The 23,750-nt window shown below is 34.4% G+C and overlaps 1 protein-coding gene across 1 annotated transcript in view; it reads left to right on the top strand.

Moving 5' to 3' along the window:
* The window catches only part of Cadps2 (calcium dependent secretion activator 2), a 511,596-nt gene that overhangs the window by 429,370 nt on the left and 58,476 nt on the right, over positions 1-23,750 (top strand). The window contains 3 exon segments of the mRNA XM_048786046.1: positions 6,588-6,744; positions 18,617-18,758; positions 18,883-19,002. Of these exon segments, the coding sequence (XP_048642003.1) occupies positions 6,588-6,744; positions 18,617-18,758; positions 18,883-19,002 (419 nt within the window).

Below are 23,750 nucleotides of genomic sequence, written 5' to 3'. Positions count from 1 at the left end.
ACCAAATTTAGCTTCTGAATGAATTCAAACATAAAGAGAAAAGGTATTTGATTTTTTTTCCATTTGTTTTTGCTAATTTATGTCCTTATTTCTCTCCGCTGGCATTCATGACTAGGGAATATGTTCAAACTAACGATTATACAAAAGATTGGCCATGAATGAAATCTACTTACTATCTACTTCTAATGAGAGGGTATACAGTAGAACTCCATTTGCAGGACTCTCCAAAGAAATTACAAGGGCATAATTTGCTCTATCAAAGGTGTTTGTTAAAAATTTAGTAATTATTATGTGTTTTTATTATTTTTTTTATTTTTAACTGATACATAAGCATTATATATATTTATTATGTATCATGTGATAGCTCAATATATGAACACATTGTGTAATGTAAAATCAGGGTAAATACATCTATCTCCTGAAATGTTTGTCATTGCTTTGTGGTGAAAACATCCAAATTCTTTCTTCTAGCTTCTTTGAAAAATGTTTACTACATTATCATTATGTATAGTCACCCTACTATGCAATAGCACACCAGAGCTCTTTTCTGTTATCTAACTATACCTTAGTGCCCATGGATCAACCTCTTGGCTGCAATGAGATCCACTTCTTCAGATTCCACATATGAGTGAGCTCATGCAGGGTTTCCCTCTCTATGCCTGGCTTATTTCACTTAACAACGACTTCCAGTCCATCCTTGTCATAAATGAAAGGATTCCATCCTTTTTGTAGCTGATTCGTATCCTGTTGTGTGTATGTTCCATTCCCTTGATCCATCCATTAGTTGATGGACACTTTGGTTGTTTCCCTATCTTGGCTTTGTGTACAATGCTGCAGTGAACATGGGGGTGCAGATGTCTTTTTGACAGACTAATGTCATTTCCTTTGGAAACTACCCAGTAGTGGGACTGCTACATTTCATAATAGTTTTCAGTTTTTGAGGAACCTTTATACTGTTTTCCATAATAGCTGCTCAAGTTTATTTTCTCATTAACAGTGTACAAATGTTCCCATTTCTCCACATCTTTACCAATATTTGTTATCTTGGTGTTAAGAGCCATTCTAACTGGGAGTGGGGATTTTGTTTTTGTTTTCAATCTGGTTTTGATTTGAATTCCCCTGGTGATTAATGGTGTTGAGCATTTGTTCATATACCTGTTATCCATTTGTCTTCTGTGAGGAATACCTATTGAGGTCTATTGCCATCAGATTATTTATTTTTAATACAAAGCTGTTTGACTTCCTTGTATATTCTGTATATTAACCAGTTGTCAGTTATACGGTTTGAATTATTTTCTCCCATTCTGTCAGTTGTCTCTTCACTCCCTCGATTGTTGCTTTTGCCATGCAAAAGCTTTTTAGTTTGTTAAAATCTCATTTGTCAGTTTTGGCCTTTTTTTTCTGTAATTTTTTAAAGGATTATCAAAAAAACCTTTGCCCATTCCAGTGTCCTGAAATGTTTCCTCTATGTTTTCTTCTTATAGCTCCATAGCTTTATCTAATAGTTTTGTATCTTACATTTATGTCATTAATACATTTTGAGTTAAAAAAAAAACTGATAAGAAACATGGGTCTAGTTTCATTCTTCTGCATGTGGATATCCAATTTTCCCAGTACTATTTATTGGAAAATAAAACTTTCCCTTTCTTCAATGTGTTCTCAGCACCTTTGTTGAAGATGAGTTAACTGTAGGTGTGTGATTTAGTTCTAAGCTCTCATTCTATTCCTTTTGTCGGTCTATCTGCCCCTCTCTCCCTCTCCCCCCCTCTCTCATGCCAGTACCATGTTATAACAATTACTATTGCTTCATAATGTATTTTAAAAGTCAAACAGTGCAGTGACTCCTGCTTTCTTTTTGCTCAAGATTGCTTTATCAATTTGGGGTATTTTGTAGTTCCATATGAATTTTAGGATTTTTTTTTCATGAAGAAAGCCATTGGCATTCCAATAGGGATTACATTGAATCTATAGATGGCTTTGGTACTATGGAATTTTAATAATATTGGTTTCCCCAATTCATGAACACAGGATGCCTTACCATTTCTTTATGTCTTCTTTAATTTCTGTTATCAATGTTTTATAGTTTTCCTTGTATAGATTTTTCACCTCTTTGGTCAAATTTATTCCTGGCATTTCATTTTTAAGTATGTAAGAGTGAGAGCAATACTTACATATGTTCTGAAACATTTTCAGCTCTTTATGTTTTATGTGAACCTAATTTTCAGGGAGATAATCAATATACAGCAAATCAAAACTATTGTAAAAAATAAATAGAACTAGTAATTAGGTTGATAGTAGTTTTTCACCCAAAATGTCTTAGTCCATCCTACTGACCTCTTCAAAGACTTTAAATAGTCCTAGAATGTGGCCTTCCAGCATCACATTGTACTGCATCTGAGTATTTGTATGTCTATGTGGCAGGGCCAGAATATACCCTGGACACTTGCTTATTTCCAGAGTTTTAGGATCATCTACAAATTCTAGGATTTCAAACTCATCTCATTTTGGAGGGGAAAGTAGCATGAAATATGTTTCAAAATTAGGTTCATTGTTTTTGCTCATTCATACAGCTACCTTCCCTTTCATGTTTTATTTTTACAGGGGGAGAATTACTGGGGATTGAACCCAGAGGCACTTAATCACTGACCTATATTCCAAACCCTTTTTAAAAATATTTTTAAAATTTGAGGTAGGGCCTCGTTAAGTTACTAAGGCTGACCTCAAATTTGCAATCCTCTTGTCTCAGCATCCAGAGTCGCTATATTTTTACTATATTTGAGGATAAAAGAAATCCAAAGCCTGAGACTTCAGAGAAACTAGAAAATTATACTTTCAAAATCAGACCATCAGGGCTAGGGTTGTGGCTCAGAGGTAGAGCCTTTGCCTAGCATGTGTGAGGCACTGGGTTTGATCCTCAGCAACACATTAAAAAAATGAAATAAAGGTATTGTGTCGACCTACAACTAAAAAATAAATTTAAAAAAAAATCAGACCATAATAGATGGGCTGGGGTTGTGGCTCAGTGATGGAGCACTTACTGAGGCACTGGGTTCGATCCCAGCACCACATAAAAATAAACAAAATAAAGGTATTTTGTCCATCTACAACTGAAAAAAAATATTTTTTAAAAATCAGACCATAATAGATATTTCTTATAAGAAATCAAAGGACGTTATCAGTGTTCTGATCTGCTAAACATGGATGATTGATAGATGGATAATAGCCAGTGTGCCATATGTAGTTACTTAAGAAGAAGTTATATGTTTGAGAAATCTTGCTGTCTAGACTCCAGCTGATCTGGATTCAATCATTGTCCTCTCACCTACCAATCATAAGATGTTGGCAAGTTGCTAATATATAAAATAAGGATAATTATATCAGCTACCTGAAGGGGTTGTTTGAAGAATAAAACCAGACAGTGTTCATAAAACTTTTCTATGTGCCAGGTGCTGTTCTAAACTATTCACATGATATTGAACATTATTTGTTAAAACACATAAACTCATGTTATAAGATCTATGTATGAATTTCAACACATTTTTGTAATAACTGATAGCAATATTTGTTTACATTTGTACAGCAAGGAATTTTCATGTTGATTTGATTTTCACATCAAAAACTCTGGGGGAGGTGAGGGTAAGTATTGTTGTTGCCAATTTGAAAATGAGAAAATTTTTAGAAATCCACTCAGAGAACTGATGACCCTACCTCCAACTACTCAAGTCTCACCATTTGTTCAAAAGCTTGTACTTTACTTCTAGGTTAAGGGTTCATTCTTACCTACCAGTATTTTTTACTATATTTCATAAACAGACCAGGCTTTCAAAGTATTATTAGCCTGCCACATGTTATTTTCATTATACAAGATTTATCTCTTGTATTTCCTTAAGTAAATTAAGCATTGCCTACTGCATCTGTGATCACATTTACACTGTTTAGTGACTTAGCATTAGAGCCAGTAGCTTTAAACTGGATAATCACAACTTTTGATTGGTGTCCTACTGACAGATGCATTTCTCAGAAGTGTTTTCTCCTACTTGAAGAAGCCCTGATGCTGTTGAACCTCTGCCATCTCCCAAGAAGTGGTACCCTAGGAAGGAAATCATACAGCCTCTCTTCTTGCTACTAACCTAGGGTGGGATCACTGCCACCAAATGGGATGGCAACCAGGCAGAAGGGATGGGTTTAGAGCTGATCTGGTGTTCTCAGGGACACTGCAACTCTTGCTTTGATTTTAAGAAATAGTATTGATAATAGCTTCCTCCAGGCATCATCTGAACAAGTGGCATTCATCATAGATTGGCTTATATTCATCAGGAACAGCTTCATTAGGAGTGAATTGGATATATAAGTATGTGCTTCTGCAAAACATAATGAAATTTTTTAGTTGATAGCTAAACCTTGAGTCTTTTTTTTTAAAGTTATATTTTATTCCCCACCCATGCTCTGATTTCCAAATTAGCTTTAAAATGAGCTTTGGAAATTTTTCTTAGAGTCTTAAAACAATCCTGACCTAACATGACTGTTATTTTCTTCATTTTAACCTTCTACAAAAGTATTGGCTGTGAACCGAAAGTGATATTTTGAAAAGGTCTCTCTGCAATACTGCATTTTTTACTAGGGTTTCTATACTGCTCTATTCAATGAGGAATCTCAAGTTCTTTTCTTGGTCACCCATACAGCTCTCAAAGGCAGGAACAAGATATAGAAATGAAATCATGTATGTCATTTTATTTTTATTTTTGTCAGATATCTATCCTGGTAAATATTTAACCAAAAAATATCCAAAAATAATACTTGCAAAGAACAATAGGCTCAGTGTACATGGGGCATACCATTCCCAACAAGTTTTTATATTTACATGCTTATCATTGAGTTAGACATTAAAATGACTATAACTCTCAAGTCTATTATTTATACTACATTTTTCTTCTTCAAGTCAGCCTTTGCTTCTATTTCCATTTACTAATTAATTAAGGGGCAATTTTTATTAATATATCATTATTATGGCCTTTAAGACCATGTTCATTTTAAAAGTTTTTTTAAAAAATGGTGTATCAAATTTTTGTAATCCACTGTTCTATTGTTTGTCTCTTCCTGTATAATTTAATTTATTCTATTTAATTTATTCTTGAATAAATTAAATGAAGCTTGAAAATATATGTGGGCTCTTCCAATATTTTAAATCTTTTTTTCAGTGAAAAAAATTAATTGGGAGAATAATGAAAATATCTGTATCACAGAAGTGCGTATGTTTTCTAGTAATTTGGTTAAAAGATTATGACATTGCCTAAAATGACATTGATCATTGCCTAAAATTATTATGACATTGTTAAAAGTTATGACAGCTCAAGAGAAAAATGGGGAAAGATCTGAAAAACGATTCAGCAAGAACAGTATTAGCAATGGTACTTAATAGTATGAAGAATTGTTAAACTCTTTTGTAATTAGAGGGACACAAAGTGAAGCAAAACAGAAACCAGAGAAGTCCCCATTATTTTCAAGAACTATCTAAAAGCTAAATATTATTTTCCCCCATCAAAACAGCAGACATTTTTAAAAGTGATTATTTCTATTACCTAAAATGCACAATAAAGTTCCTAACAGAGTAGAAAGTGACATAGAGTATATACACATACTGTTCTTATAGTCTAAGAGACAGACATAAAACATTCACATATGTAGTCATGTCCTATGAAATAAAGATACTAGTTATCTGGAGGGTGGGGAAATCCTCACTATAAAAGTATATTTTAGACCTGGAGCAGGGAGATGATATTTTGGGGAAGGTATTTAAGGGTTTTAAATTTTATTATAATAAGTGCATTGGGAAGCTAAAAATGGGTTTTAAGCAGAGAAATGGTGTGATCCTGTTTACATTTTTAAATGATTCATAAAATGATGACCAGCTGCTGTATGGAAAAATAATGGGAGTAAACATTTTTCCTGGAGAGCTTTTGCAATGTGTAAGTCTCTACAATGCCCTTTAACCCAGTAATTTTTAGAAGTTTATCATAAGGAAATAATTATTATTAAACATAAAGAGTTAAAGATATTTATAGCAGTATCATTGAAAGTTGCAAATCTTTGGAAAAAGCAGTCTTGCTAGGAAAATGATTAAATAAATAACAGTATATCCCTACAGCAGAGTATTTTGCTGTTATTAAAAGTAAAATAAAAGCAAATTATTATAAGATTATGATGACAAATATGTTAATGTTTATATCTAAAAGAAATTATTAGAAACAAATAAACCAAAACACTCATAGTAGTTATGTTTAAATTATAAAAGGAATTTTGTTTTGTTTTACATTATAAATTTATAATTCAATAAGTTGCATTTATTCTCTTATACATGTAGTTGTTTTATAAAACAATAAACATTGTCATTGTACATTTTAATTTTTTTAGACTTCATATTTTATTCATCGGTGTTAAATGTTTAAATATGTGAATCTATAAAATTTTTTCTCACCTTTTAAAACTATTACATTTTCTTTGTCATTGTTTTTGTTCAAGTGCTAAGGAGTTTGCATGTGTTTCTAACAAATTATCTGTTTCTGCTTTATTTCTTTATCCTTTTATAGGCATTTGCCTGGTGGCCTGATTTATTGGCTGAGCATGCAGAGAAATTTTGGGCTTTATTCACAGTAGATATGGATACCGCACTGGAGGCTCAACCACAAGATTCCTGGGATAGTTTTCCTCTTTTCCAACTGCTTAATAATTTCCTCAGAAATGACAGTGAGCACTTGATTTTCTTTTGTATGTGAAGTGGGAAGGGTTGGGGAGTGTCATGAATGTGTATGTGTATTTACAGAGCCCTTACACGGGCCCAGGAAGAGTTGACATGGGTAGCATTAATGTAGGCTCAGACTCTCTGGTTATATCATGGTCTGGGGGAGACAGGGATGCTGCCACATTGTTCCTGAGCTCTTAGGTTCCTCTTATTCCCACCCTCCAGCATTCATTAAGGACTTAACTAGGCACCCTTTGCATTGCAGTATGTGAACTAGAAACCTACAATAATATTGGCACTTCTAGAGTTCTTGAACATACTTATATCTCTCGCAGACACCTTTGAAATTTGTCAGCATCCTAAAAATTATTCTGTTGAGGCATCTACAAACATGCACTATGGCATTGCTTCTGGCTGGTAGTGAATTTATCTCCTCAGACTCCTCAGATGATAATAAAATTCTCCTGTGTGATGCAACTTGCTCATTTAAAATAAAGAAAATTTAAAGGTTCTCTATTCAGACCTTTATCCCAATGCAATAAAAACTTTTACAGATACTCTGGCAGGTGGTCTAGCAGCCAGTACATTATAGACCAAGTTGAATTCCACCTACTCCTAACTTCTGGTTCTAGCTTATTCTCCTTGATCAATACAGTGGTCTTCTGTTGTGGATTTTCTTCTCCAGCCCACATGTCCCATACCTTGTAAATCATCCTCACTTATCAGGTTTTCTTATCCATTCCAATTCTTGTTGGCTACCATTCTTATCACCATTGGGATAGACCTCACTCCCTTTATCAGTAGTGTAGCTTTAGAACTTGGCACTATGAAGAGCACAGTGCTCACCAGGTCACCTGAACCACCCACACTCCATTGAAAGGGGCAGTTCTTCTGCCCATCTTTTTTTTAACCCAAATCTTTTCTTGGTCTCCCAGGATCACACCGTTTATACTTTTACATTCTTATATGTGTTAAAAATCCAAATTTTTTGCTATTTTCTTCCCCAAAGGTCACTACTATATTTTAAACCTAAATCTATATTTTTACAGTTGTCTTTTAAATAAATAAATAAACACACACACATATATGTAACTATATTGGTTTTGTTCACCCTCATATAGTGTTTCTTACCTTTCTTTGGTTGCTTGTCCCTTTGAGAGGTGAAATTGTGTATAATGGTGTACTCCCCGTGGACATCCCAGGACTTTGACCAGGTTAAGAACCTTTATCCTGGTAAGAGAGGCATCATGTTATAGTAATCAATAACATGGGCTTTGGCGCCAAACAGATTGACATTTCTTTGCCACTTACTACTTGACCTTTGACAATAGCTTAACCTCTCTAAGCTTTAGGCTCTTCATTTGTAAAAGAAGGAAAGTGACAGCATCTACAGGGTCATTGGTGGTGAGGATTAAATAAAATGATAATTCATACATAATAGATGCTAAATAAACATTGTAGATATCATGAGTTTTTGGTCTAAATTTTGTCTTGAGACTTTTAGTCATCTTACACGGGGTTATTAAAACAGGAGAATTTATTAATGTTCACAGTTAGGTAGTTAGTAAAGATGATGAATCATTTAACTTACTCAAAATATTAGAATTTGTTTTATAGAGAAAGCAAAACTTTTTGTAGATTTCTTAGAAATTTTCTTGGGGATTCACTACTAGAGCTCCAATGTATTAACTTTTTGTATATTTTTAAGAAGAATTCTTGTATTATAAGTACAAATTTTAGGAGATAGCAATACTGAACCACAAAATTTTAATTTTCTGCTAGTTTTAAAAATAGTTCATTTACAAGAGCTTCTTTTAAAAAAATATTTTAAGTTGCAGATGGACACATACCTTTATTTTGTTTATTAAGTTTTTTTTTTTTTTTTTTTTTAATGTGGTGCTGGTGATGGAGCCCAGTGCCTTATGCATGCTAGGCAAGTGCTCTATCACTGAGCCACAACCCCAGCCCTCATAAGAGCTTCTTTTTTCTGCTCCTGTTTTAAACATTTCCACATCATTAACTACTGAATGTGTAAAGTTTCATTCTGTGCTATTATGTTGTATAATTCTCATTCAGAATAAGACACATTTATTACTGCTCTCTTTTGAGACCTGTCCATTTGGAAGGAGAAGGCTAGATCTTGGCTTTAATTTTGTAGTGATTAACAGATTTTTAAAAACATCAATTATTTCTGAAGAAAACAGCTCCTCCATGTAGTGAGATAAATAGAAATGTTCCCCAGTGCCATAATTTCCTTTTGGTACTGGGAACACAGTGTGATCTGGGGAATTGAAATAGGATGCAGTAACTTTTATCCCAAACTCACAAGTTCCTTTCCAAAACCAAGACCACTAAGCACTATCTCAGTAGTTGGTAAACATAATTTTTCTAGCTGTTACTATCACCCTTGATGAAATGAAGAATATTGTTAATAACTATATTTTTTTTTACATTCCTTAATACTCAGATGGAGATTGAGTTCAAATATTCAGTGTCAACCTCGGCTATCTCCAAATCATCCTTTTAGAAATCTATGGGAAAACACTGAGTGTCTATTTTTTTTTTTTTTAGCCACACACCCCCTCCCCCACCATGTGCCTTGAGAATAGATCTTTGCATGAAAGCCAGGGTATCACAATTTTTGCCATATCGACCTAATTAAAGTTATAGTCCAAATCCTGCTTAAATATAGCTTAAACTAGCCAGGGGTACTAGAGAGAGAGAGAGAGATTTGAATGTCCAGTCTTGGAAAGGGAGATAATTTGCTGAATAACAGTGTTTAGTTACATAGATGTAAGCCTCATAGGGAGAGAGAGAGAGAGAGAGAGAGAGAGAGAGAGAGAGACTCAAGCAAGGTATGCTGCTAATTATATATAGATCTTAAATGATTGTGACTTATTATTAATAAATAATTAGCAATTAATGTTATTATAGTATTAAATAATTAGTCTTATGTTTGCTTTTCCAAAATTTAAAATTACTAAGACCCCTTAAATTAATGGAGATATTAATTAGAATTTGTGCTTTATTTGTTGCTTGAAAACTTTGTAGCTGAGGATTTTTTAAATGAATAATTCAGATGCTGCCACAGGTTATTTACCATTTTTCTTTTATTAAAATCTTTATGCTTTGATATTTTAAAATAGACGTTTTCATTTAGGGTGTGGAGGAGATCTTAAGCCTCTTCATTTTTCAACTGAGGAAACTTAAGTTTCTAAGTGGCCCTGAGCCTGGGCAGGGTTGGCCAACAGGGAATTGAGGACATAGATTGGAGTCTGATCACTTGGCCTCTAGCTCAGTTTCATCCCACAGTAACAAAAGCAGATTCTAGGGACATTTATAAAATGATAGAGCATTTCTAAGGAACAGGAAATTCTTTGTGAACTTATATTTTTAACTCAGGAAATATTTATAGGGCATAGAGTTAAAGAGTGCCGAAAGGATCAGATAAAGGTATGCACTGCCTCAGCATACATGTTAGGCAACATCAGTGACAAGATTGAACCAATTAGGAGGGAGAGGAACTCAAGCCCTCAAATTTGGTTTACTATTTTAAAAAGGAAAAACAAAAAACAAAACATTATATGTGGGGCGTGTGTCTTTCCTTACAGTTAGTGGTGATTAGGGAAAGTCGTAGCTCTAAGAACCCTTGGAGATGAAGGATGGTTTTCCTCAAGGGAAGAGTGCCAGCTGCACCACACTTTTAGCAACTGTCCCCAACCTCCCACCCCTCACAGCCTCACTCACTGATTCCCAAAGCAAGACCGATGATGAAAACAAACTCAGGCTCCCTTGTTTCTGGCCAGAACTCACCAAGCTCCAGCTTGCCTTCCACCCTGCTTCCTTTGGTCCTACCCACTCCCCGCCAGCTAAAGAGATAATTAGATGGGCAATCACTTTAAATGGTAAGGAAACAATTTTGAAAGAGAGGTGTATTAAAATCAAGGAAAAATAAATGTTTTCATAATGAAGCAATTAGCATGATAGTTAAATTATACTAAACGGCTAGAAAGCGAGCACAAATAGAGTCTACCCTGGCATGCTATTTTTCCACAATTGTCCTGAGAATAGAAATGGCAAGTGACCGCTTCTGACAAATGAAAGCCATCTGCAAATGGCACAAATGATTTCTTTCAGCACGACTGAAAGGCAAACCCTTGGAGCTAGTCACCTTTTAATCTGTGGATATGCTAGCAAGTGGCAAATGACCATTCTATTGGGAACTGATTCCCAAGTGAAAAATACCACAGTGCTTCTTCTTTAATTAACAGCCTTTTCACATTGCTAGCACATTAAAGCCATCCCGAAGAACACCCGTGCGTATATAATCAATGTCACAGCGTCTCTGCCTAAACGAATAATAAATGTTCAGGCTCTACACTAAGTGAAAACCTGTTCTCCAAGACTTTCACCTTCATAAAGATGGGCTTATAAAAATCTAAAAAGGAAAAAATTGGAATGTGGTCTCATGAGGATAAAAAGGCTAGTGTTAATAATTAACAAGGAGAGTGAAGTGGAGTCAAATTAGCCATAATAGAGCCCAGAGTGACTGGCAAAGTCACCTCTCATTATCAAAAAACTCATTAAGAAATGAAGAGGTGGAAATCCCGCTGGGTTATTCTCACACTTAGGCTGTATCAGAGATTATTTTTCAGATTTCTTTCAAATGAAGAACTGTTAGGTCACCGTATTGTATATTAGGTTAATCTTCAAGCTTTGAAATATGGAGGGCTGACACCTACACGTTATCCCACCTCCAGTGCTTAAATGAGCTGTGCATCAGAAACTCACGGATGGGTGTTTATAGATACCTCTGTGTATACATATACTGGGGACAGTGCAGAAAGGCGTAGCTTTCAGATAATGGCGAGACTGCGCACCAGCAGAATGTTATAGATAGGAACTTTTACAAATCATGGCATGACCAGCAAAATGTGAAAATGTATTTAACTTTCATCATCAAACGTGATTGAATTCAAAATTGTACATTTGAATTTGTTTTACCGATCAGAATAAGACAGAAAAGCCACAAAGCACTAGCCTTTTCTCCTCAATTGAATTCCATAATACAACTCTCATTTCTTTACTACTTATAGACATTTGATTCAATTTAAATCTGCTTTTTTAATTTTCTTTGGGTTTAGTGGCTGAAAGATAATAATCACTAAAATGCCTCTGTGTCTTTCACAGTACATTTACAACTTCTGAAGACCATGGGCATCAAGAACCCCACACTTGAGAGCTGTTGATATTTTATACAACTGTGCTCAGTTGTTCCCATTAAAGGAGTTAGGTATTGTAGGGCATAACCCCAAAGATCAGAAGACAATGTATAGATGTAGTGAAATTACTGATTTTTGCATCCAGCTTTAAAATTAAATAATATTATAAAAGGCAATATGAGAACTTCTAACTTCTATACTATGAGATTTCTTTATCTTCACCCTAAACATTGGTTAAAATTTATATTGACTTCTTCCTAAATCAATCCCATAAGAAACAGGTGCTGAATGCCAACAATTTACAAATCCCAGGCACCTTGCAGACACATGGGTAAATAAGAAATTGTCTGCCCTTGCAAGTCATAAAATCTATGGAAGATACAAACATGCCCCTAACTATAGTGCATTTGATCGTACATGTAGTGTGTAAGTCAATGTGTATAGCATCCTATGAAGTTTTTCATCAGAGTTTTAAGCATGGATTTGTTGCATTTGAATTTATCATAGTATAGTTTTTATAAGAAACTATACTATCTGCTCTCTCATCCCTTATCATTTATTCTCCCTAGATATTCATATATGTGTATATATATATATATATGTGTGTGTGTGTGTGTATGTATGTATGTGTGTGTGTATATATATAAATCTATGCATTTTAAACAAGGCCCCTAAAGGAAAAAGGAGAGCTGGATGAGATTTTAGGAGGTTACTCTGGTAGTTAAAGTATACATTAAATGGTACTAAACTATATAAAATTACCTATCAAATTTTTCATTAAAGGAAATATAAAATCCCATGTGTTTTCTATTCTGCTTAAAATTAATGTGTTGCTTTCAGTTTCCTTATGAGGTGGATTTTTATTGATATATGCAACAAACACACATTTATTGAGTGCCTATTTAATGTGCCAGATTCTTGGCTAGGTGCTATTCCTGGATCTCAGGGGGTTTTGTTTGGTTTTATGAGTGTTTCCTTTTTCATACTGCTTTTCTAACTACTGTTCTCCTTTCTCCTGAAACCCATATTTATATTTCCTATGACAGGTATCTGTCTTCATTATATGCATTTTTCCAATGTGGAAGGGAACTGATTAACTTACACTCTGTACTTGCCTTGCTCGGGGTTGATACAATTCATAATCCTTTGAATAATCCTTATTGATGGCAAAGTCAATTGATTTTATTGTTTGTTTTTATTTGTTCTGTTTTACTGGTCATGAATTACTCATTTCCTTCTAAAATATCTAATTAGAATTCTAGGAGGAAAAAGCCATTCTTACTAGTAATCCACAAATGCTAACTAATTGGAAAAGGGAAGAGTAACATAAAACTGGGTTGTATGGGTTCAAAAGTCAGTAGTGTACTTTTACCCTTAAAAGAATGCATGAATTCTTTTGATTATTCATTTTAACCAGTGATTGTTGTCTTAAGTAATAGTTATTAATTAGATCATAATTAAAAACCTCACTATTAAAAACCCATGACAAGTACTTTTGTAAATCTAAATAATCAACACTGATTTCTTAATTATTGGTACTGTCCAAAATAATTGGGCCCATCTGCATCCAAAATTTAGCTTTATTTAAGCCTTTTCTTTCTGTTATTTTTAATTGTATCATAAGGTCTGATGTCACTGATGCTTCATTATTTTCTGACGAGGTATTGGAAACGCAGAATCTTTGGGGAGAAAGAAATGGTTATTTTGATTAGCAAAGTAGGTGCTGATCTTCCACCTATATTGTAACTACATTTTGAGGCTCCAGAGCAATTTTACTCCCACACGTCAGGTATAGTGTCAGAAGTGTTCTTGGATGAGGCCACACTGGGAATTTGCCTCTTCCAATGCATTATTGCAATGGGGGCCTTTAAAGGCTTAATTTAGAAAAGTGACAGTCCCAAATCCTAACCCATCGTTATTAAACCAGCTGGAGAAGATGGAAGCACTCATTCTGGTGCCTCAGGCTACATATTAAGAGGGTTTTTTGTCAGTGTCTGGTAGGAGTAGGGTGCAAACTGACATATGGGCAGCTAAGAAAAAGAGCATGCATTTACACAGACAGGCATAGCACAGTGTGTGTTTCTGTAGCCTTGCCTTTTGAAGCCAAATGGTCTCTTTCCTTTCTTTCCCCCACCCATGTGTATTTTTCATTTATTTCCCCCTTACCCCTCCCCTCTTTCCTTTCTCTCTCCATCTCTCTGTCTACTCCTTTCTTTCTCTCTGATTATCAAAGAAATAATGCTGTCAACTTTCTAAAACTTTCAAATGTGGATTCGTGAGTTAATTTGTTAAAAAGTAAAAAGGGACTCTCAGCTGAAATATGAGCCGACTTTTGACCAGAATTAAATATTAGTTGTAGTTCATAAGAAATAATCTCCATTTTCTCCATATTCTAAATAAACATTGTCATTGACAGTACATGAGTGACCAGAGAACCTCCTTTTGCCACATTCATTAAGAGATCTAAAATAAGCAATCTTTGTATCCAATAGAATTTTTAGCAGTCTGAGAAATCATAGAATTTCTCACAACAGTATTACTCAGTGTATTTTTGTTAAATATAAGGGCCTATTCAGATATAAGTAGGTTCTATAGTTGCCATTTAATACAATCTTCTGAGTTAGAGTTAGCTTCATGTTGTACTCAAATAGTCATTCACCCAACAATCATTTAAACACTTGCTCTGAGCCAGGGGCTTGGCTAGGTTCTGAGAATATAGACAGGATCCCTGCCTCAAGGACCTTGTATCCTCTAGGAGGAAAGACAGATGTCAACAAATACAGAAGCCACTTGAATAACAAGGACTATAGTGGAGCCTGTGCAGGGTAGGAAATAAATGAAGGAAACCAGTAACCGGGCAGGGGGGATGGCAGATTGAAGCATTTCTGAGAGGATTTAAGGATTTGAACTGAATCATGAATATTTTTATTTCTGTACCACAGGAAGTAGGGGAGTCAGGCAACAGAAATGAGTGAGAGAGGAAATCCTAAGATAGATCTTGGAGCGCTTTCCTACCATGTCAAGGCTCTTGGAGCCCATTATGATGACCCACTGAATGGTTATAGTCTTTACAAGTGGCATTATCAGTTTTATATTTTAGCAAAACCCTCTGCTTGAGATTTTGAGAAGATGGATTGGTAGAGGAAAAGTTTGAAGCCCAAAGTCCAGTTAGAAGATCATTGCATGAGTCAAAACAGGAGACAAGAGGACTAGAGTAGTGCAGTAGTGGTGGTGACAAAGAGAGGGAGAGGACATGGTGGAGATATGAAGGCACAAGATGCTCAGGTCTTGATTGCTAATTGAATATAGGACACAAGGGAAAGGCTTGTGGTACCAACCTCCATGTTCTTCTATACTGCTCAGGTAGAAAATCTTTATTTTTACTCTGAGGATGGGAATAGAAGAAGAGAAGTTGATTTTTTTTTAATAAGACAGTGAATCCAGTATTTATCCAAATGTATCAAAAAAGCACTCTTGCTGGAAATACCTTCGAGTCAACTCCTGATTAGTCTTAGAACCACTGTAACATCTGAAAACAACGTGGAGTTTAATTCTTTTTATATACTTATTCATTTTAAGAAAAAAATATAATTTCACTACCAATCCACCAAACTTCTTAAAGGTGTAATATAGTAGCTTTTGAATTCATGAGAAGAAATGCTCATTTGTCAATATAATAATTTGTTACGTAAACATGGGCTTTGGTCTTGGTGTAGTTAAAAATAATGACAATACCTATCAAGATGGAGAGCCAAAGGTTCTTTTTTTTTTTTTTTTTTAGTAATTGTAAGTCAAGGCTTAAGTATATAGTCTTGCAGTGTGCCAACATAAAACTTCCCAGCTTTTTGTGAAGATTGTATTATCAGCACATTGAGTATTTCCACAGTGTTAACTTATTTTTTCCAATCATTGAATGCAATAGTTTTCTCAACTTCTTTTTTCTGTTGTATCTGAATTTTTTTCAGAATTCTAATCCTGAAAACATTTAATGCATCTAAGATACAGTGTCATGTATTTGTCATTTGCAAGATTTTTTATTACCTAAAATAATTTACTATACTTCTAGGTCTTAAAAGATATTTTAAGGCATCTTGATGTGCTGATCTTAGGCCAATAGACAGACAAATAATAGTTTAGGGTAACCTAAGTAAAGTAATGATTGTTTTAGAATCTCTAGAGTTTAACATGGGGCTTTCATATCAAATCCTTTTTCTACTGGCCAGTGACTAAATAACCTTAAGAAGGTATCCTAAACTCTCCATGCCTCAGTTTTTTATTGATAAAATTTTTTAAGTAATATTTTTTTCCTCGGAGAGTTTTTGTGATAATTAAATGAGAGAATTCACAGTACATCTTAACACTGTGCTTGGCAGCCCAAAAATGCTAAGGAAGAGGAGCGAGAAAAAAGGTTTAAGTAAATATTCAATAAATTAGATTTCTGTCTATTTTTAAATTTGCCTATCACAAGGATATAGAAATTTTGAATAAGGATTTTTATCCTTACAGTTTACCATCCTCATTTAGGTGGCATTTGTTAAAAGTAAGTGAATTTCATGATATAAAGTACCTTCTATTTCTATGATTGAATCTCCAGGAATAAATAAAGCCCTTTTCAGTGTGGAAACATCATTAAAACAGCATTAGTCATCTAAATAACACATTTATCATTAAATATGATTATTCCCACTTTAACTGGAAATTTTTTAACATCTAGATGAAACAGAAGAGATGTTTTACCCATCAAAGAAAGAGAAAAAATTTGTATTGCACATCCTCTGGATTTAGAATTATTTCCAATACTGCTTTCACTTGTCTGTAGTTGTGCAGCCTCTGACAAATTTCAGAATCACATAAATACATTGCAGTCATTTTCATATGCATGGCATGGTGGTAAATGTCATGTACTTTTCCAAAGTTTTAAAATAGTAGGCTTTTAGTATAGTTTTGCCCTAAAGAAGATACTGTGGGAAACATACATAATTGGTCGAATATTTTATAAGACAGGACTATTGAGGTTGCTAGTAATTAAATTTAGTAACTATCAGTATGTGTAGCTATCGGAATTCCTAAAAGTGAATGAGGCTGCTGAGAAACATTTTCCCCTCTTCCACCTCTAGCCACCTCATCAGAGGCACCATCACCCTATATCTTGTCTATTGCAGTAAAGAATTTAAGCTTCTCTGCCCTAGTCTTGGGCATGTAACTTCATTTTCCACACAGCAGCCAGAGAGGATATATCATGCCACTTCTCTGCTTAATAATAGCAATATAAATCTTCCCATTGCACTCAATAAAGCCCAAACTCCTCACTAAGCCATAGGATCTAGATACTTCTATGAACACTCTCCCCCTCCCTTACTCATCCTTCTAGAAGAATACTGGCTTATTCCTCCCTAAAGTTTTGTGCTAGCTTTTTCCTCCACTTGGAAATCTCCCCTCCAAATTGTTCATGGAAACTCTTCTATTACTTAAGTTCAATGAAAAATGTTCTCTCTTCAAAAATATCTTTCCTGCCCATGGGGTATATTTTTTTAAATGAGCATATTTTCACTTTGAGAAATATTTGCAGTCTCTAGCACTACTGACCAAAAAAATAACAAATTCTTTTTTTCCTGTTATTTAGCATTACTTAATATTTTCCTACAGAACCTCCACTCTTCCCAGGTGTAACTTAGGCTCATACTGGCCTAAGTTTCAATGAAATTGTATCCTATGCATAGAAAGAATCCATCTCCTGAAGGAGGTGGGTGCACTTTGGTCCAGTAATCTTCAAAGCAAAAATCTTAAGACTTCTCCTTTTGCTTTATGTAGAAAGTCCCAAACTTCAGTTCATTAAAGGCTAATGAAAATTTGAAAACAGTGTGTCTGATGTGCTGTTTTTAAATCCAGATGTGTAGGGAAAGAGGAGGTACTGGGAAATGAAATTAATCAAATTATTTGTTATATTGTGTGCATGTATGAATATGAATCTCTGCATCATGTATAATTATAATGCACCCCAAAAATTTTTTTAAAAAAAGATAACTCTTGCCTAGAATGGGAGAGGACCTGAGTTCAATGCTTAGCACTGCCAAAACTTCATTGTTTAAAAAAATACATATGTGCAAAATTGGATGAATAAAAATGAAAATCCACAAATCATTAAAAAGTTCATGGATCAGAATAGATAACTCACAGGCCACAGTCACCTTCCTAGTGAATGAAGCAAGTGTAGCTCTTAGAAATAATGAAATTGGCTTCAAAGAATTGGACAGATTTAGCACTTCTGTGATATGCAGCCTAGCACACGGATTCCCTCTGCTTAATTGCTGTACTTACACGTGTCAGGACCTTCTGGGGAGCCAGCAGCGCCCTGGAATATCCAGTAAGCGGTCATGTGCCTATGTGCTAAAACTCTTAGAAAGTACAAACATACCACCTGCCAGGGACATTTTTATAGAACTGTAATCTGTTTTTTTGTTTTGACAGCCATGTATGAAAGGCTAAGAATACTTTTGGGTCAATTTCCATGATATGATATTCAATATTGAGAGAGAAATTATTATTTCTATGTTATCTATCAGTTCTCCTGGATCAGACTCTTGTTTTATCCCTATTTTTCCAAATGGCTAATACTCTTCCTCTGAAAAGCACTGTTTCTGTTTGGCTATTTCAGCACTTTTATGTAATGGAAAATTTCACAAACACTTGCAAGAGATCTTTGTGCCCTTGGTTGTCCGCTACGTGGATCTCATGGAGTCCTCCATCGCCCAATCAATTCACAGAGGTTTTGAGCAAGAGACATGGCAGCCTGTCAAGTAGGTATCTTACCTAGTGTCCACAGAGCCTCTGCCTCTCAAGCCTGACCTTATGACTTTACACATGGCCATCTGTAGTTATTGCTTATGGTGGTCCCTTCCCACGTTGTTTGTTTCTTTACAGGAATATCGCCAACAGTCTTCCCAATGTAGCTCTTCCAAAAGTTCCAAGTCTGCCTCTTAATCTTCCACAGATTCCTAGCCTTTCTACTCCTTCGTGGATGGCTTCTTTATATGAGTCCACGTGTGTATCCCTCACTTATTTCCTGGTGGTGTGTGTTAGCTACTGCATGGCCTGGGCTGTGTTTGTGCAGATGTGTTTAGATTGCATGGCATTTATCATCGTTAGTTGAAGAATACTATAGTTTTGGTTTTATTTGTTTGAGTCTTTTAAGCTATTGAGCTAAGCTTAGCATATCGATGATAAATGATGCAAGTTGAAAAATGCAAAACCACACTGGTTTGATGTAATTCACATGTGATCTACAGAACAGGGGTCATTTTGTGATCCAGTTTTGTCAACTCTTCCCTAAGTTTTTAGGGATAGAACCAAATCCTCCTTGTATAGACAGTGTGATAAGTATATTTTAAGGGTACTTAGGTTTAGCTTTCTTATTGCCCACATATTTATCTTGTGCATGTAGAAAGCCATTATAAAAATGTTTTCAAGAATATATTTTTGGTCTTGGGTTGTGGCTCTGTGGTAGAGCACTTGCCTAGCATGTGTGAGACATTGGGTTCAATTCTCAGCACCACATAAACACAAATAAATAAAAGTTATTGTGTTTATCTACAACTAAAAAATATAAAAAAAAATAATATAATCTTTTCTGTTTATCTTAGTCTGAATGTTAAAATAACATTATTGCACCTTGCAGGGAATTCCTTTATTTCCAAGCAGTGGGAAGTTCTCCTTTTGTTCCTTTAATGTATTAGTTGGCACACATTGTTATTTTAAAATTCTTTATACCATTAAAAAGCCATATTTTTATTTCCACATGGTGATAAGCCTACCTGTTGCAATTCAGTAACTAAGAGTCATTAAAGTAAAGTTATTGGCTTTGAAATTGATCAGGTCTGAATTTAGATCTTAGGTTCTTAATCATAAATCTTTCTTAGCCTCACTTTCTCAACTCTAAAATGGTTATGGCACCTAATTCAAAGATATTTTTGTAGAGATTGGAAAAAAACTGTAGGGAAATTCCTGCATGTCCTAGGCTTTCAATAAATGATGATTATAATTGGCACATCCTAAGTACCTAGTAAATAATTATTACTACTACTACATATTATTATTATAACTATCACCAGTCCTTCTCATTTTCAGTTATAACTGTAAAGGTTTAAAAACTATGAGCCTTACAGCAAGCAAATGAACTAAGTAACTAGTTCACAAATATAAAAATCTCAAGTAGGCAGTAACATCTTTTGCCCAAGATATCACATGAAGTCAGAAAGAATAAATATTAGAAGAAGAAAAATAATTTCCATTTATCGAGAGCTTACTGTGTTCATGGGACAGTGCCATGTTCTTTACCTACAACTCTATAAGGTAAGTGCCATTATCTCCATTTTACAGTTAAGAAACTCTAGTCACAAAGACATTAAGAAAGAAAACTTGCCCAATGTCTCACATAAGCAAATGACAGGCAAAATTTGAAGTCAGTTTGCTTGATTACAAAGCCCTTATTTTTATTCAATATTTTTCTGCTTTCAGAAAACAGATTGTTTAAAAAGTTATTAGCTTTCTCTCTATCCCACCACCAACTGTCAACTCTATACCCATACTAGTAAACATAGACAAGAAAACACAGGGAAAGACCAAGAAAGAGAACAGCTTGCAAAACAACTTGGCAATATTTCTCCAAGTTAAACATCACCACTGGACTTATATTGCCAGGATATTATTTTACATGTGAATCTTTCTCTTATAGGCAAATGCTTTGGGCCATTGTAGTATGTAGAGCAGTGTGTGTGCGTGTGCGCTCAGGAATTAACTGCAAAGTGTAATGAACCTTTCTAAGTGTATGAGTTTTGGTACTTCTTTATGCTGTTGTATAATTTAATTCTTCTTCCTCATTCTTCATCAATTTCACACCTTGATTTTGACCAAGAACACTATTGTGGAGGGTAATCAATAAAATTTAGTTTTTTTCTTATTGCCATTTTTTTTTTAGCTTTGAGGTTTATGTGAACCATGAATCCCTTATTAATAAAGACCCCGTTTTAAAATGCTAAGAATCTCAGGAGAGGAATTATGACAAATTGAGGCTTTATAAATACTTTTTCTCTCCATGTTCTAGGCAAATTTTAAAAAATATGTTCTACAAATCAATCACTATTGTTTTTACCTACCAAGATTATCAACGTTAGGTTCTTTGTTATGATGTCCAGAATTCTCATAATGTTATGATGTCATTGCAGTTGGCTTTTTGTTGTTTTATTGTAAAATTTAAAATAAGAAGAAATATTTCCATTTCATGTAAAATATTAAAGATATAACTCCTGATTTAGATAAATTTATATACATATTTATATAATGTATAAATTTATATAATAAATAAGCATTTATTTATCTTTTTTATATTTTATAAAATCTTCATCCCCAGTCTGGAGTACATGTAGTTCAGTGGTAGAGCCAACCTAACACGTGCAAGGCCCAGGGTTTGCTCTCCAACACCACAAAAATAAATAAAGAAACAAAAGCAAATATGGGTTTGAAGAGACAGACCTACCAAGTAGCACATGACTCATGCTGAGGAGCTCCTTTAAAGAAAAAAAAAATTGATGTTCTTCCACATCTTTTTATATATAAAATCTTCATTTTCAGTGTTTTTGCTTTAGAAATGAATACCAGTAAGGTAAATTTCCTGCAGGCATATTTAGGAGAGCTCTTGGAGTCCATTATTCATATTTGAATTATTTAATCTGTTAATAATACCTTTAGGAAGAGGTCACTGATTAGAAACAATTTAAAAAGAAAAGCTCTGAATAAATTGCAGGTTACAGGTACCAACTCCAGAGAAAGCCTATTTGCATTTCTTCATCTATCTATTTAATTATAACAAACACTTGTTATCTTAATTACATTCCCAATTAAGCACATTGTCCAAAATCTTGCCAAAGCATAAACAGAAGAAAAATATCCATATTTTCTTCAAAGATTTAATTGTCATGAAGAAATTTTTAATAGCAATCTGCTTTTACTGCTCAAGATTTTGCTTTGGTGGTGATTTATGTTGTCAAATAATATGCATATTTCAAGTTTCATTTCTCCAAAGTAAGAAAATATAAGAAGCAGATTTGTTGCTTCACTGATTATATCCAATTAAAACAGAGCTCCTTTAATCTACCAAACTGTACACTATAGACACATAGGTATTTTGCTTTTTTCCCTTATATTTATTGTGCATACGCTAAAAGGAAAAGTAAACATCAGGTCTAATTCAAACATTTTGCACACCAGCATAGTCATGTATTATCTGGTTCTTTTATTTAATGGTCCACTTGGTCCATATTCAGGTGAGGAGACTTTAGGTGAGTAAAGTTCTGTGCACTGTTTTGCTATGATTAGTCCCTTGAGAACTTAACTCTGAGGACAGCTTGGCTGGACCAGGAGATCACAGAAATTGCCATCAGCATGGGAGGGGGAAAGCAATGGAGCTGAGACACTGCCAGGGTACAGGGCAGAAACATAGCTTTTAATTAGCTAGAGCAAGAGGTGATTTCTCTAAACTCGCTAATTAAGATATGTTTAGCAAAATAATATGATTATTTAAAATCGCTTTATTTTTCATAAAAGTTTTCCACTGTGCCCTTATAATAAATGAGTTTATTTCTTCTGTTTTCTTTTGCAGAGTGAAAATATAAATTTTAGTTTAGTATCTGTGAAGCAACGGTTAGAAAGCTAAGGACAAATGAATCAGCAGCTTTTTTGTTTCTCTTTGTTCTCTTTACAGTTCAGTTTCATTATGTTTTAATGTAGGAGTATTTTACTTCCAAAACATCTCTCTCCCTATTAACCTATATACTTACATAATGGAAAGTGCCAGCATTATCATTTGCCCAAATATTATATGAACTCCTCTAAAATTACCTTCATGAGTGGTGTGAAAATACAGTCCCTTAGAATAATTTTACCATAGTAGTGAATGTAGAACATATTTTGGCTCCACAGTTGGACATAAGGACTTGAAATGCATGAATCTGCTCTGACTTCAGAGCACCCTGAATGTCTTTTCTCTGTTAAACCACGTTGACTAAGGTAGATTCTAATTATGAGCTAAAATAGTCACAAAGCACTTCAAAATGAAAATAAAGGTTTGCTTCCTTACCTGGCCTGTCATTTTATTTTCAGTACCTGTTTCATTTCTACCTGTAATGGAGAGATAGTCTAAGGTGTGTGCTATACACCTATAGACAGAAGCCATCATAAGATAGGCACATGTGCAGGACTAAAGAATAAAGCCAAAGATGCTGTCATATGAATTTCTTGCATAAAATATACTTTTTTTTTTTTTAAATATTTATTTTTCAGTTTTTGGCGGACACAACATCATTGTTTGTATGTGGTGCTGAGGATCGAACCCGGGCCGCACGCATACAAGGCGAGCGCGCTACCGCTTGAGCCACATCCCCAGCCCCATAAAATATACTTTTTAGAATTTCTAGGAAAAAAAATATTTGTGTATTTATCCTACAGATTGGTAAAGAATCTTAAAAATGTTGTTCTTATATATACACAATTTATTTCCTTTCCCTAGTTAGCTATCCTTATCCTCCTATCCTTTTTTTTTAATCTTCCTACTGTATTTATTTATAGTTTATTCTCCTTACCTTATTAAAAATTAGGAAGAATTAGAAGGCTGGACAAAGAAATATAGGGTCACTGGATATTTTATGTGGTACTTTTTTGCTAACAGCAATAGATACAGAATGGAAAACAACAAATTGTTGGTCCACATAGTTAATGTTGGAAGTGCATGGATGTTC

The sequence above is a fragment of the Marmota marmota genome, unplaced genomic scaffold, assembly GCF_001458135.2.
Source record: "Marmota marmota marmota unplaced genomic scaffold, marMar, whole genome shotgun sequence".
NCBI lineage: Eukaryota > Metazoa > Chordata > Mammalia > Rodentia > Sciuridae > Marmota > Marmota marmota.
Note: the sequence above shows the minus strand (reverse complement) of the source record. Positions and strands in the feature narration are given on the sequence as shown.